Raw genomic sequence first — 12,937 nt, 5'->3', positions numbered from 1 at the left:
GCTACATAATAAATCATAATGTTCTCACTCTCTGATCTCTGACCTATACTTGTTCTTCCAAAATCCTTTTTGGAAGCAGGGAGGTATGAAAACTCAAATGATACTTTCTCTACAAAATTTCCCCCAAAACTCTCCCCAGATACTCTTCCCCTATCAAAATTGATCACTTCCTTCCTCTGCCTTTTCTTCTTCCTAATAGAGCACTGTTTTTCCTTCTTCCTAATAGAGCACTGTTTTAGAGTGATTCATTTGTTTCTGTCTCCATATTAGACTGTGAGCTCCGGAGAACCAACACTTCTCACTCACTAGGCATTCCCAGCACCTAGTACTGACACCAAGCATGGGCTAATCATCCTGCTAAAAGTATGAATGAGTGACAGAAGGAAAGGGGGAGCCAGGGAAAGTAAGGCTGGTTTCTGGGGGAGAGGGAGTAGGTACCAGTAAGCAGAGCATGGAAACAATATCAAACGGGTGAGCTGGGGCTGGAGGAGGAGACGAGCGGAAAGTGGGGCGTGGTCATGGAGATGTGGGGCGGGGCAGAGGCTGGGGGTTAGGGTCCCATCGCCTCTACTGATGCTCCACCCCAAGGCCTGGAAGAAGACTGGACTCTAGTTCCTGCACTGCCGCTTCCGAGTTCCCCTCAAATCTCATTGCTGTTGATGAATTGAGATTTCGTGTGCCTCTCACTGAGAGGGATGGTGAGATTAAGTGGAACAATGTAATGTGAAGAGACTTCGTGAATGAGGCATCAGCATATGGAGAGGAAGTTGGCCCCAAGGGCCTGGAGTCAGCACACAGATGGGACCAGAACCCAGGTGTCTGGACTGCTAGTCAAGGGCCCCTCCCGCCACATGGGGCTGCCCCCATGGGAGGTCTAGAGGGAGGAACATTGGGTTTTAAGTAATGCAAAGGAATTCTTCTTAGGCTCTCACACAAAGCTCAGACTCATGGCCAGCTCCTAGGCCAGCCAATTGGATGCTGAGAAACAGGAAACAACCAAGCTGTGAAGTAAACTGATCCAAGTGTTGAAAAGATAATTTGTCCAAAAACAGACTGTGGTTAAGCTTCACTGTTATTTATTAGCTAAGGGCAGGGGTATGTGGAAAGGAAGGTTGCTGCGACCATTACTACATGAGCGTTAAGGCCATTACTGACTCAAGTATCAGGAATGAAGTCTCTTTACTCTCTAGAATTTCCAGCTCCTTTTCTGGGAAGGTTTTTCAGATATGAAATCAGTCAACTTTGGGAAACAATCCCTATATTTAAATTTTTGATGCCCAAAGGACAGAGAGAGGAGGGGAAGACAGTGGTGGAGTTCACACCTTCCCAAAGGCCTAAAGAGCGTGTTTTTACTTTGCCAAGCTCCCTTCTGGCTTGGGAATCCCACAGATACCCATCCAGCCATCCGGATATCACTGCAGGGCAGGGTGGGAGGGGTTCCACTCTGAGCGCAGAAGCCCTTCCTGAGATGGTGTCATGCCAGGAGAAGTCAGCTGTCCCCTCTGCAGGAGAGGAGAGATGCTCTGGAGCTGGACACACCACTGACCCCCGTCCTTGAAAGCTGTGGCCTTCAGCAAGACAGTGGTACCAGCAAACCTGGGCTGGGGCCTCGGCATGCCAAGCTGAGAGCACTGTATGTCAGACCTGCTCCCATCGCCCAAGTACCCTGCGAGACACAGTGCTTTAACATTTCCAAGCTTCCGTTCCCTCCGCTGCAGGATAAGGAAACTAGAGCAGACACTCAAATGCCTGTCTTGAGACTAGCTGTACCACAACCACTTGGGCTGCATGCTAAAAATGTCGGTGACATCTTTGGAAAAATACCAAGAAACTAATATGGAGTCTGCTTCTGGAAGAGAGGCTAGGGGATGAGGACAGGCATTGGAAGAAAATATTCCACTATACAAATACTTCTTTTTTTTTTTTTTTCCGGCTTTCGAGTTTTGAACCTACTGCATGTAATGAACTATTCAAAACTAACTAAAATAATTCCCATTCAAAATAAGATGAACCACAAATATAATTACCCAGTCCAGTTGAAGCTAACTATCCAGACAAGAAATGGGCTTAAAAAGTGTTTTTAACTAATTCTCTAAAATGACTTGATGCCAGGTTCAAGGACCCCTGCCTGCCCTTGAGGATAATGCTTTTCCCCCCACAAAGGATCCCTGTTTTACAAATAAGAAAACTGAACTCTGACGAGGGCAGGATGGGTCCAATTCACACAGTGGCTTAGATACAGAACAGCAAGTTAAATCTGGGTTTCTAGTACCTAGATCTCAAAACCACTATATCCCCGTTTCTCCCCACTGAGGCCCCCCAGAATCTTCCCCTCTCAATTCTACTTCTCAGACACAAGACAGACACTCCTCCTCTCCGATTCCTGGCCCTTCACACCCTGCTTTCTTCAAGCTAATCTGGTAAACTGGGTGATGATGTGTTTAGTGAGTACTAATGGGCTAATTTGCTCTGTGAAAAGACACACTGCTTGAATCCTTCTGGAAACATTTGCAATTAATGACCGTGTTTTACTTCTGTAAAGTAATATGAGGGATTCAGGGTAACAATTTCCCCCCAAAATTCTATCCCAGGAGGCAGAGGAGAAAAAGCATTGGACTTAACGTCCTAAGACCTAGGTTGAGATTTTCTCTGTGTGGAGTCAGTTCTCTTCTTATTTAGCTCATTTTCTACATACATAAATTGAGGGCATTAGATTGAATAATCTCAAAGGTTTCCTCTAACTCTTACAATTCTATTATATTTAAATATTTCTTGTTTAAATATTTCTTTTCTGTTTAAAGCTATATTTTCAACGATAGGCACCGGAAGATTGAATTGTCCTTTTGGAAAACAATTCCCGGTAACAGTCTTTTTTGCAGCTCTGAGCACCAGCAGCCTGGGTTCAGTCATTTTCAGATTCGGTGGGCAGCAAAAGGAACCATTCGGTGCCAATGTCAGTCTTGATCAAATGAAAGAAGAAGAGTTTGAGATTCACTACAAGAAATTGAAACCAAACTAAAGTTAAAGGTGGAAGAAAGCCTGTTAGAATTGGAGAAGACCCAGCACGGGAAGATGTGTGTCAGCACGAGCTCACGTAATCACTAGCAATTTCTGTTCCTGCCGAAGGAAGAAACCCAGGGACGTGTCTGAGACAGGGATGGTCAAGAAGAGATGCTGTATTTTTCATTCCCTTGCAGGGCCCCCCTGTACCAGCTGGGATAAGGAGCCCGGATCTAAGGTTTTTCTCCTGCTAAAATGCAAGTGTTCCCGAGAAAGGCCATCCTCAGTCTTATCAGCCATGTACCCCTGAGTATACATGGATTTATCAAATGAGCGGGGGCTTTTTTTGTTGTTGTTGTGAAAAATATACATAACAAAATGTACAATTAGAACCATTTTTAAGTGTAGTTTTGTGGCATTAGGTGCATCCATTATTGTGTAACCATCACCACCATCCATCTTCAGGACTTTTTCATCCTCCCTAACTGAAACTCTGAATCCATTCAACAGTAACTCCTCATTTCACCCTCTTCCCATCCCTGGCAAACACCGTTCTACTTTCTGTCTCCATGGATTTGACTGTTTTAGGGACTTCCTGTAAGTGGAATGATGCAATGCTTATCCTTTTGTGTCTGACTTATTTCATTGAGCATAATGTCTTCAAGGTTCATCCATGTTGTAGCGTGTGTCAGAATTTCTTTTTTAAGGCTGAATAATATTCCATTATTTGTATACACCACATTTTGTTTATCCATTCATCCACTTATGGTCACATGGATTGCTTCCATCTTATTGTGAATAACAATAAGGATGAATATGGATGTATAAATATCTGTTCTAGCCCCTTCTGTGACCAGGTTTTGATAGCAGTGGGAAGACCATATCTGGCAAGTTGGAGCATTGAGGACCAGCTCCCTACTTCAGAGTTTTTCACAGCCTTCTCATGGAGTGAGTCCTTTGCCCTCATTGCTTTGGTCTGTCTATTCACTTCCTGGTGTCCACCCACCACTGAGCCCTACCTAGTGGGCAGCTGTGCCCAGCTCCCCCAGGCTTTCCTTCCCAACCAGGGAGGGCCTGGCCCAGCACAGTTTGGTGGCTCTTTGGTGGAACGTTTTCCTCACAAGCATGGACCTTCCTGCCTCCTCGGCTGAGGACACGGATGTGTGACTCAAACTCACGTATAAGCACATCTCCCAAAATCTTAATGACCTTCAAAATAGGAAAGAATTTAATTGGAGAGTATGAGAATCTCTCGCCTAGAGTAGAGCTTTAAAGGTTACCAAAACATTTCTGAACAATGTGTTGAATAGACAAGACTAAAACTGTGGTTTAGTTTCCTGAAAAGAATTCCTGACAAGCTTATTTATTACAAAGCCCTTGATATCGCTGAGGGTAAGTGGAAAAAAAAAAAAAAAGGACAAATGTTTCCAATATGTATGTGGCTTTACGCATTAATTTATTTGTTATCTTTGAGAGAGAATTAAAAAAAAAAAAAAGCCATATCAGAATCTTCGGTCATCATGCCCCAAACTGAGCCCTTGGGACTGAGTTTCCAGGATGGTTTTAACTTCCCCAGGTTTTTTAAGGTTATCGATTCTTCTTGTGGGCAAGACTTGTAACTAGTTTGTAAGAATTAAGTTCCTTGAGGGGATGAAACAGGACAAACAGGCAACAAATGAATGTATTCTGGGCATTTTTTAGCTTTGCTCTCTGTGGTCCCTCAGGCTTAGCTGATTTTATCTGGCCCTTGCTTGGGAGAGTGTTCCTGTTTCCAACATCCCAGCCAGAGCAGACCTGCTCCTCTGAAAGGGCAGATAGTCTCACTTTGTGGCTTTGGGGAGAGGAGATGCCTTTCTGGAATGTCATTCTTCCACAAGTGGTACCACCCCTTTACTGAGAATCTCTGCTAGGCTTCAATTTAAATATCAAACCAGACAAGTGATTCCCCACCCTGCCCCCCAGGGCAAAAAGGCCACCCTGTTCCTTGAGCTAGGTAAGAACAAGAAACAATAACAACAGTAATAACCTCAACACAGCTAATATTTATTCAGCAAAGTGTCAAACTCTCTTTTAAGTTAGCATGTTCCTCTTCCTTGCTACCTGTTCTTTACACAAATGGAAGCCAGGACATCTTCTGTGTTAAGAAATCTCTAGAACTTGGTGACTCAGCAAAACGGACTCGGCTCCGACATGTGATTTTAAATGGTCATTATCCTTCCAACCTCCCAGCATTTCACCTGAGTTCCTGGTTCCAATCCCACCATCTAAGGCCACCTTAATGCAGGTGTCCTCCTGTCTTCTGCATAGGAACACAAAGCAATAGATTTGCTAGACCATCCCCTAGGGAATGTGAGATTTACAACTTCTTCAGGACTATAGCTCTTGCAAATACTGATTTATTTATGATTTTCATTCATTGCTACCATTTTATCAAGCTCTTATAATGGAAACTATTAAGCACATTACATGCATTTTCTTATTCCTCTCTTATGACACCTGTGTGAGGTAGGTCATTTTTTTCACCTCATTTTACAATTTGGGAAGCTGAGAGTTTGGGTGGCTAATTTTTCAAGGACACACGGCTAGTGAACAGTGAGCCGCTTTAAAATTCTGCTCCTTGGCCCATTGGAAGTCTTCATGTTACTAACAGGCTTCCCTTTCTGGAATTAGAGTGTGTCAAATGTGAACTTGAAAGACTAGACATGTGATGTGTGGACAACCCTACACACACACACACACACACACACACACACACACAGTCCCCAGCCTTTGCTTGACAAACAAACTTCTGTCCCCACCTCCCCTTGGCAGGGCACAACATTTTGTAGCAATTACGGGCTAGGAGTGGACATTGTTGCAGGCTCTGAGAGCATTTGTGGCCATTTCACCTCCCTCAGCCACCAGGGAGCATGAGCTAATTGTACTAACAAGTGGCATCTGGAATTTATTCAATTTTACACGAATCTTGTGTTGTTTAAGAATGAACCTAACTTGGGAAGTGGAGACCGGGGTCTCAGTTGTTTAACAAACAGACCCTTCCCGTGGGTTCGCCAGGCTCCACTAGAGCAGCACCATGGGTTCTTGCTCATTGCTACTCAGCTACCCCCATGAGATGCTTGAGGGGCCTACTCTAGGCTATCAATCAAGAGGAACTGGGAAAGGCTCTATAGTATCCTTTCCATAAATTGGATGTACCTTCCTGGAATCTGAAAGAGAGAGGCCTTCCCAGGGTCCTGGAATCGGCGTGTTTGGCTCCAGATGGAGTTGGAGTTGGAGGGGTCTCTATTTTCTGCAGCTCAGAACTGCTTGGACTGGTATGTTTTTTTATCCTGCTCAGAATATAAAATATGAAACCAGCTGCACATCTCGGCAAACAGACTGCAGAAACTGTGTGTAGAAATTAGGCAACGCAAGCTCACTTGATAAATAATATCCACTTCATGAAAAAGAGAAAGAAGACAGGGACCTGCTCTTAAGAAAAACTGAGGCCCAAAGACCTTGAAAACATTAAAAAGCGCTCCTGCTCCAGCAGGAATGGGGCCCAGGCCACGCGGGTTTCAGGTTCCTCCTTGCTACATAGATAAATGGCCAACGGAAACATTATCCAAGCAGTTTCACATCAAAGGCTAAATGGCAAGCTGATCTTCCTTTTAATCTGGCTAATAACCAAGTGAGAATTAGAAATGCACGTGTTTAGGAAGAGGGCTTCATGCCGCTGCAGTGGACTTTCCCATGCTCTCGTTCCCAGCTGGTCTCCGCTGAGGAGCAGTTGTCGTGTAAGACAGTTAGAGTGGCACCAACAACCCAGCCAGAGCCCGAGGGTCTCATATTCTCCCTACAGAGCATCTGAATAATGTGTTGAATGTACAAGACCAAAATTTGGCAAACAGTCTGGGCTGCATTCATCCCCCTTGCCCTTAGCTGGCTTGAGGAATTCCCATGAGGCCCACTGTCCTGGAAATCCACAGGAAACCCAGCTTGGAGAGTCAGGGTCTACATGTTGGCTTCGAAAGTGAGGGAGAAATGATGAATTCTCGTGTGCTACGGACTGATCAATGCATCGAAGAGTAATTTTGCTTTATTCTTTGTAGTCGTTTAGGGTTGTGTGTGTGCAGCATGATGTCTCAGACCAACTAAAGAAATATGTCATCCCTGATGTGGTTTAATCCTCACACAACTTTGTGAGGTAGGCAGGGCAAGAATGATCGCCTCGATCCTCCAGAGGAAGTGGAGGCCCACGGAAGTTAAGTGACTTACCCAAAGACATACAGCTTGTAAATAGCTGATAAAAGATTCCAAGTGAGGACTTCCGATAGCCTTTCTGACCCTCCGAAGCAACGTGCTTTTCACTCCGCCACATTGCTAGTCATAGCTATTTCTGTAGGCTAAGTTGTCTCTCTGGATTACTAAGAGGTTGTGGGAAAAGTTCTACATTCTCCTTCTATAAACTGGATGTCTATGCCTGGCAAGGAGTTATAGCGAGACAGCAAAGAAAGCCACTGACTCCTGGCTGTAAGTGACCATATTAGACTTCATGCTTCACAAGGGTGGGAGCTATGCCTGGCTTGCTCTGTATCCCAGCACTTGTGCCAGAGCCTGGCATAGCAAACATTTGTGGAGGGAGAGGAGGGGAGAGGAAGAAAGGGAAGAAGGGAGATTTAATTTCTTAGAATCACTGGTCTGCAGTGTCAGCTCTTCTCTCATCAGATAATGGGGACCCCTTAAGAAGAGCGATAGAACGCTGTGGAATGTGTATTCCAGTCTCATTCTGGCTGCATTAGTTTTCCACCCTTCTTTTCTTTTTTTACTCTCTTTTAATTCATGTGATTTTGTTGTTTATTGTTCTCGTTATATTTTAAGCATTCTTGTGACTGACTTTAAATACTTCTAAGATATTAGTCAACCGAAAAGACTAGGAAATCAACAAATGACTATATAAATACATATAACTGGCAATGGAAATTTCCATTCCGGGGTGCAGCCGCACCCCTTCCCTGGCCAAGAAGGCGGCCAATGCAGCCTGAGCAAATTCTGTGCGGATTTTTTCCCAGCAGACTTTCTATCTCTCCTCTTTACACCTTTCCAAACTCTACTCACTCTTTAACACTTATTCCACATCCGGTTTCCTCCTCCCTGACCTCAGCCATCTCATCCAGTTCTAGTTTCTTCTAACTTAATGTGGTGTGTATTAATTGTGGGCTCATGCTTCTCTTTCCATGGGGCTCTGAGGTGGGTACTAGACGACTGGTAATGAGTCTGAACTACAGCTCAGGAGACGTCTGGTGACCGTGTGGCTGTTGCTGAGCACAGTGTAGCTCTGAAAGGCCTCCTGGCTTACGGCATAAAGCACATGCAAGGCAGTGGCTGCTATACCTTCCTCAGCTAGCAGACACCACCAGCCTCTATTTCAGAAGTGAAGAGAAATTCAAAATCCCCTAATGCGAGGGCTCCTCAAACCATCCTCTCTCTCTCAGACTCTTTGCTGCCTGCCCTCCCTGGGCTCCCTCCTGGGTTCCGTGGTGTACACTTGACACAATTTCTTCATTTCTCTGACTACAATCTCCGTTTATTTTTGCTCTGTTCCTTCTCCCTGACCCTGGTTTTGTTTTTATTCTTGCACTCTTTATACACAGAGCCATTACTTTTATGTTCATGCCGTAATCTAGTCACCTGAGCCAGGTTCCGATCTCTTATCTCCAAATGCCTGCTGGAGACTTCTGTCTGGATCTCTCTGCATCACCACAAAGTGTACATGTCCAGAGCATGAAGGTAAGATCTTTTCCCAAAACTTTGTTCCATGTTTCAACTTACGTGGCAGTGCTATTGACATTTCCTTACTCAACCAGGCTTGAAAACTTACTCATTTACTTTTCATCCTTTCATATTCATTCAGGAAGTTCCGGTGACTTCTCCACTGGTTTTCCTCCGCTCCATCCCCATGACCCAAGCCAGTATCACACCAAACTCATCTCATAATCAGCCTGTTTCTCCTCCCATTCACTCTGCTCCACACCAGTATGCTCTAATCACTGCTTCATCACTCTCCAAAAAGCCACCAGAGATACCTTATATTTTATTACATGGCCATGGAATGATGGCTGACCCCTAAGGCCCTCTGCGATCTGACCATTTACCAGCTCGTGATGCCTCATCTTGCCAGTCTGTCTCCTCACTATCACATAAGGATGCCTTGGCATCATCTCTGTGCCTTTGCGGGTTACTCTTTCTACCAAAAATGCCCTCTTCTTTCTGCCTCGCCTATTGAGATATTCCTTCCAGTTCAAAATGCATTTCATCTCTTTGATTGTCCTCTTTTCCTGGGTGCCTTTCTGTCTTATTACACAGTCCAGTGGATTTACTGTTTCTTTCTGTTCTTTAGGCTCTACGTTATAGTATTCTTATCTCCTTTATTATCTAAAACGTCATGAAAAATGCACTGAGGGAGTTTTGGAGGAAATGCTACAATGGACATCTCATGGTTAACAGTAAAAAAAGACCATAAATATGTAGTGAATGAAAAAGGACCAACGTGTGTCTCTGTTAGTTTCATTAATGACATTTGTAATGCCGTCTTCATTCGCCTTTGTGTCAGGGTCATAAAGGAACGAGGTTTGAGGAACGTGATGCTTTAAAAAAACCATCACATTATGTCTATCTTACTCCAATTTCTGCTGTCTAGAAGCTCTACAAAGGCACCTTTGCAGAGGACTTTTAAATGATTACATGATGCCCATCTCCTTCTCATTTTCTCCCTGAACATGACGGAGGTTTGCAGGGAGTCTACTTCTTATATTTCAGAGCTCAACCCAGTGCCCCAGGGACTGCATTCTCCCACGCTCCATTTGTTCCTCCGAGGAACAAGATGTTGCAGTCAGAGCGTCGAATCCTAGTCCACGGCAACATGTCTCTCTAGGTCCGATGTCCCCTCTGGCTAAGTCACCAGTTTTTGTTTTTGTTTCACTGGACCAGGACTTGGGTGGAGATTCCGAGGGTTGGAAAGAGGGGACGTGCAGGTCTAGAGGGTGGACGCCACTCCCCGAAAGCTCAACTCTGAAAACACTGAGAATGAACAGGCTCGAACTGGCCGGACGATCACCACTTACAGCTTCCTTTTTAAAGCTGCAAAGATATTGCATTGAGTTGTCATCTTTGACTTCATTTCACTTTGGTAAATAAAAATGAAGCTACTGCTAAATGCCACCAGCGATGTGAGCTCGCATCACGTAGTCCATGTCTGTGAGAACGAGGCCCTAAAAACTCCTCTACATTTTAGCTTTCATGGAGGTTATTTTGAATGAAAATTGTCATTTCATGTATTTCATCGTGGTTATACCTGTTTGCCATAGAAAACCGTATGTATACGCAGAGTTTAAATAGTGTCAGAGAATAAGGGCATTCTGTAAAAATACCCTTCCAGATTTTGGCTCAGTAACCAGAGAGAGAGCAACTGAATAACCCAGCAGCTGAGGGAAGGACTCAAATGTACCTAGTATGACACAAAAGACTTATAAAACACAGCCAAATAATCCCAAGGAGTACACAATATAAATGCTTTATTACTAGCACAGAGGTTTTTTTTTTAAGTAAATTAAAAGAAATAAATCTTCATTTTCACATTCTATATTGCAGTTCAAAGGTAACTAGCCGATTAATGGATATGTTCACTTGGACACACGCTATAAGGGGAGAGCATGACATTCACATGGAAGAACTCAGAAATGTGGCATCTCTCCAGGCATTGGGCCACTGAATTCACTGTCGTTTGCAAATAACAGCAAGTAGATTTCTTTAAAACATCATGAATAGAAAATGATTAGAAACAGAAAACCGATATGGTTAGAAAGCAGAAAACAGTTAAATACAGAAGGCTATATGTGTTGCCCATATTCCATATACTCTAGGTTATGTTTGGTACTTTTAAATAAATGATCTTCATCTAGGTTAGAGACTGGCTTGAATTCTGCAGCTGGAAAGAGGGGAGGAGGAAAGGAAGCTGACACCGCTCATGTCACACTGGTGGGTTCGCTGGAAAGCAGAACAGGAGTGTGTGGCTGGGAGGAAAGGGAGCCAGCCTGCTTCTCATCGCCCCCTCCGGAGGCCAAGAGGCAAGAATGGCATATGCACGAGCCAGTGGGCATGACAGAGGAGCTCTGGTGGCACATGGCCTTCGTGGCACATGAGGGCTGTGCAAACAGAAAAGAAAACCACTAGGCTTGGCCAGATTTTCTAAGGTTACTGCCAGTGAATTTAGGGCATTTAAGGCACGATAGGCCAAAGTAACACCCAGATCACTGGGAGTAGCAGATGTTGGTGTGGTGGGAACTGGTGGGGGCGGCAGGGGGGGAGGCGGGAGGCAGAAGAAGCTAGAAATCCAACTGCAGAGATAATTCACTAAGAATTGTCAAACAGTATGAGAAACAATCTTATTTTTGCAAGGCACCCAGCACTACCTTTTTCCAAATTCTTGAGCCTACTCAGATCATTTTCTGGTTGATTTTAAAGGTACGCTTTGGAAAAGATCTTATCGGTCTATGAAAAACAACCCACCCCCTACCTTATTCTGGAAGAACCAGGACAGAATTAAATGTGTGCAAGTGCGTGTGTGCACGTGCACGCACACAAACACACACCCCAAACCCATGCAGCAAGCTCAGAAGCTGTGAACTAAACATGGTGATCTCTGTGTCTTCATTTCCTGTTCTTTCGCACGTGTTATTTATGAATGTAAGAAAACCAGACTGGGTCAGGAACATCCCAAGCTTTACTTCCTCGTGTATCTGCAGTATACCAGCTCCTGGCATTTTCAGTCTGGTCTGGCTCTAACTAAAACCATTTCATGTTTTGCTTTGAAGAAATGGATAACAAGAAACGGTAATTTGGCTGCAAAATCTTGGAAAATTGTTCCCGGCCCAAACATCTGCCCCAAATGAGCTCAGCTGAGATCTCCTTGGAGGAGCAGGAGGAGTGGGTGAGCAGGGAGAGCCTGGAAGGGGAAAAATGAAGACAGTGGAAAGGCTACTTTTCCTTAAGAGGAAAGTTCTTTGTGACACAAGGCATCAGATAATACAGCTCCCTCATTCAGCTCCTCACTTCAGAAAGAGATACCGGACGTGCCGATAGCTGCTCCTCTTACCTTCATCCCACCTTCCCCAATATTTGGTATCATTAAGGTGATCCCTTACAAAATGCCAAGAAACTGTGCCCAGCTGGTTGGCTTTAGTTATGCAGTGACCGGCCCGGCTTACACGATATCATTTAAATCTTTAAATAAGGACTGAGTGTCAACTTTGGATTCCTGAGAGCTGGGCCCTACAGGGAGAGCAGAGAGGGAGGGTAGCGCAGCGGGCCTTCACCTTCCTTCTTGGCCTTCTTAGGAATTCTTCTGGGGGATCTTTACTGTCACAGTCTTAACTTCGGAGTACTCTCGCAAACCGAATTCTCCCCTGAAAAGCAGAAATGGGCGGTGTCAGACAGCAGAGGCCCCGGCAACCCGACCCAAGCCACGGTACGAGTCCTGGGAAAGCTGTCCTCTTATGAGCAGTCACTGTTTCTTAAAAAGAAATGATGATCTGTCTTCACAATATTGCAAAGAAAAGTAACATTCCCAACTACTCAGAGAAACAGGTCTGGGGGTTCACCTTGGCCAGTGGTCACCCAGAAACCCCGCTGTGCCTGGGTCGGCACCATGGGCAGCGGCAGAACCAGGACTCTAATGCCCGGGCTGTGTTTCTAGCACAGGCAGCTGGCTCTTCAGGACCACGGTGTGCTTTCGTCTTCGTAAACCCCATTCCTGCCACTTGACACCCAAGATGCGTCTGTGCTCTGGTCTCTCTCTGAAAGAAAACCACAAGATTCCCAGGCTAGGGGCCTCTTGGGTTGGTATTCTAATTTCCTTTTCATTGGTCTTTAGACTTAATAAATGGAAATGAACACCCAA

At 44.7% G+C, this 12,937-nt stretch overlaps 1 protein-coding gene across 1 annotated transcript in view; it reads right to left on the bottom strand.

Annotated features, from left to right (window-relative positions):
* Window positions 1–10,536: 10,536 nt before the first annotated feature.
* ALDH1A2 (aldehyde dehydrogenase 1 family member A2) overlaps window positions 10,537–12,937 on the bottom strand; it is a 91,397-nt gene continuing 88,996 nt past the window's right edge. Inside the window, exon 12 of the mRNA XM_011363477.2 lies at window positions 10,537–12,443. Coding sequence (XP_011361779.1) covers window positions 12,371–12,443 — 73 coding nt within the window. The 3' untranslated portion in view covers window positions 10,537–12,370. The remainder of the gene's footprint in view (window positions 12,444–12,937) is intronic.

The sequence above is a fragment of the Pteropus vampyrus genome, unplaced genomic scaffold (genome assembly GCF_000151845.1).
Source record: "Pteropus vampyrus isolate Shadow unplaced genomic scaffold, Pvam_2.0 Scaffold85, whole genome shotgun sequence".
In the NCBI taxonomy this organism is placed as follows: domain Eukaryota; kingdom Metazoa; phylum Chordata; class Mammalia; order Chiroptera; family Pteropodidae; genus Pteropus; species Pteropus vampyrus.
This window is presented reverse-complemented; position numbering and strand designations above follow the sequence as displayed.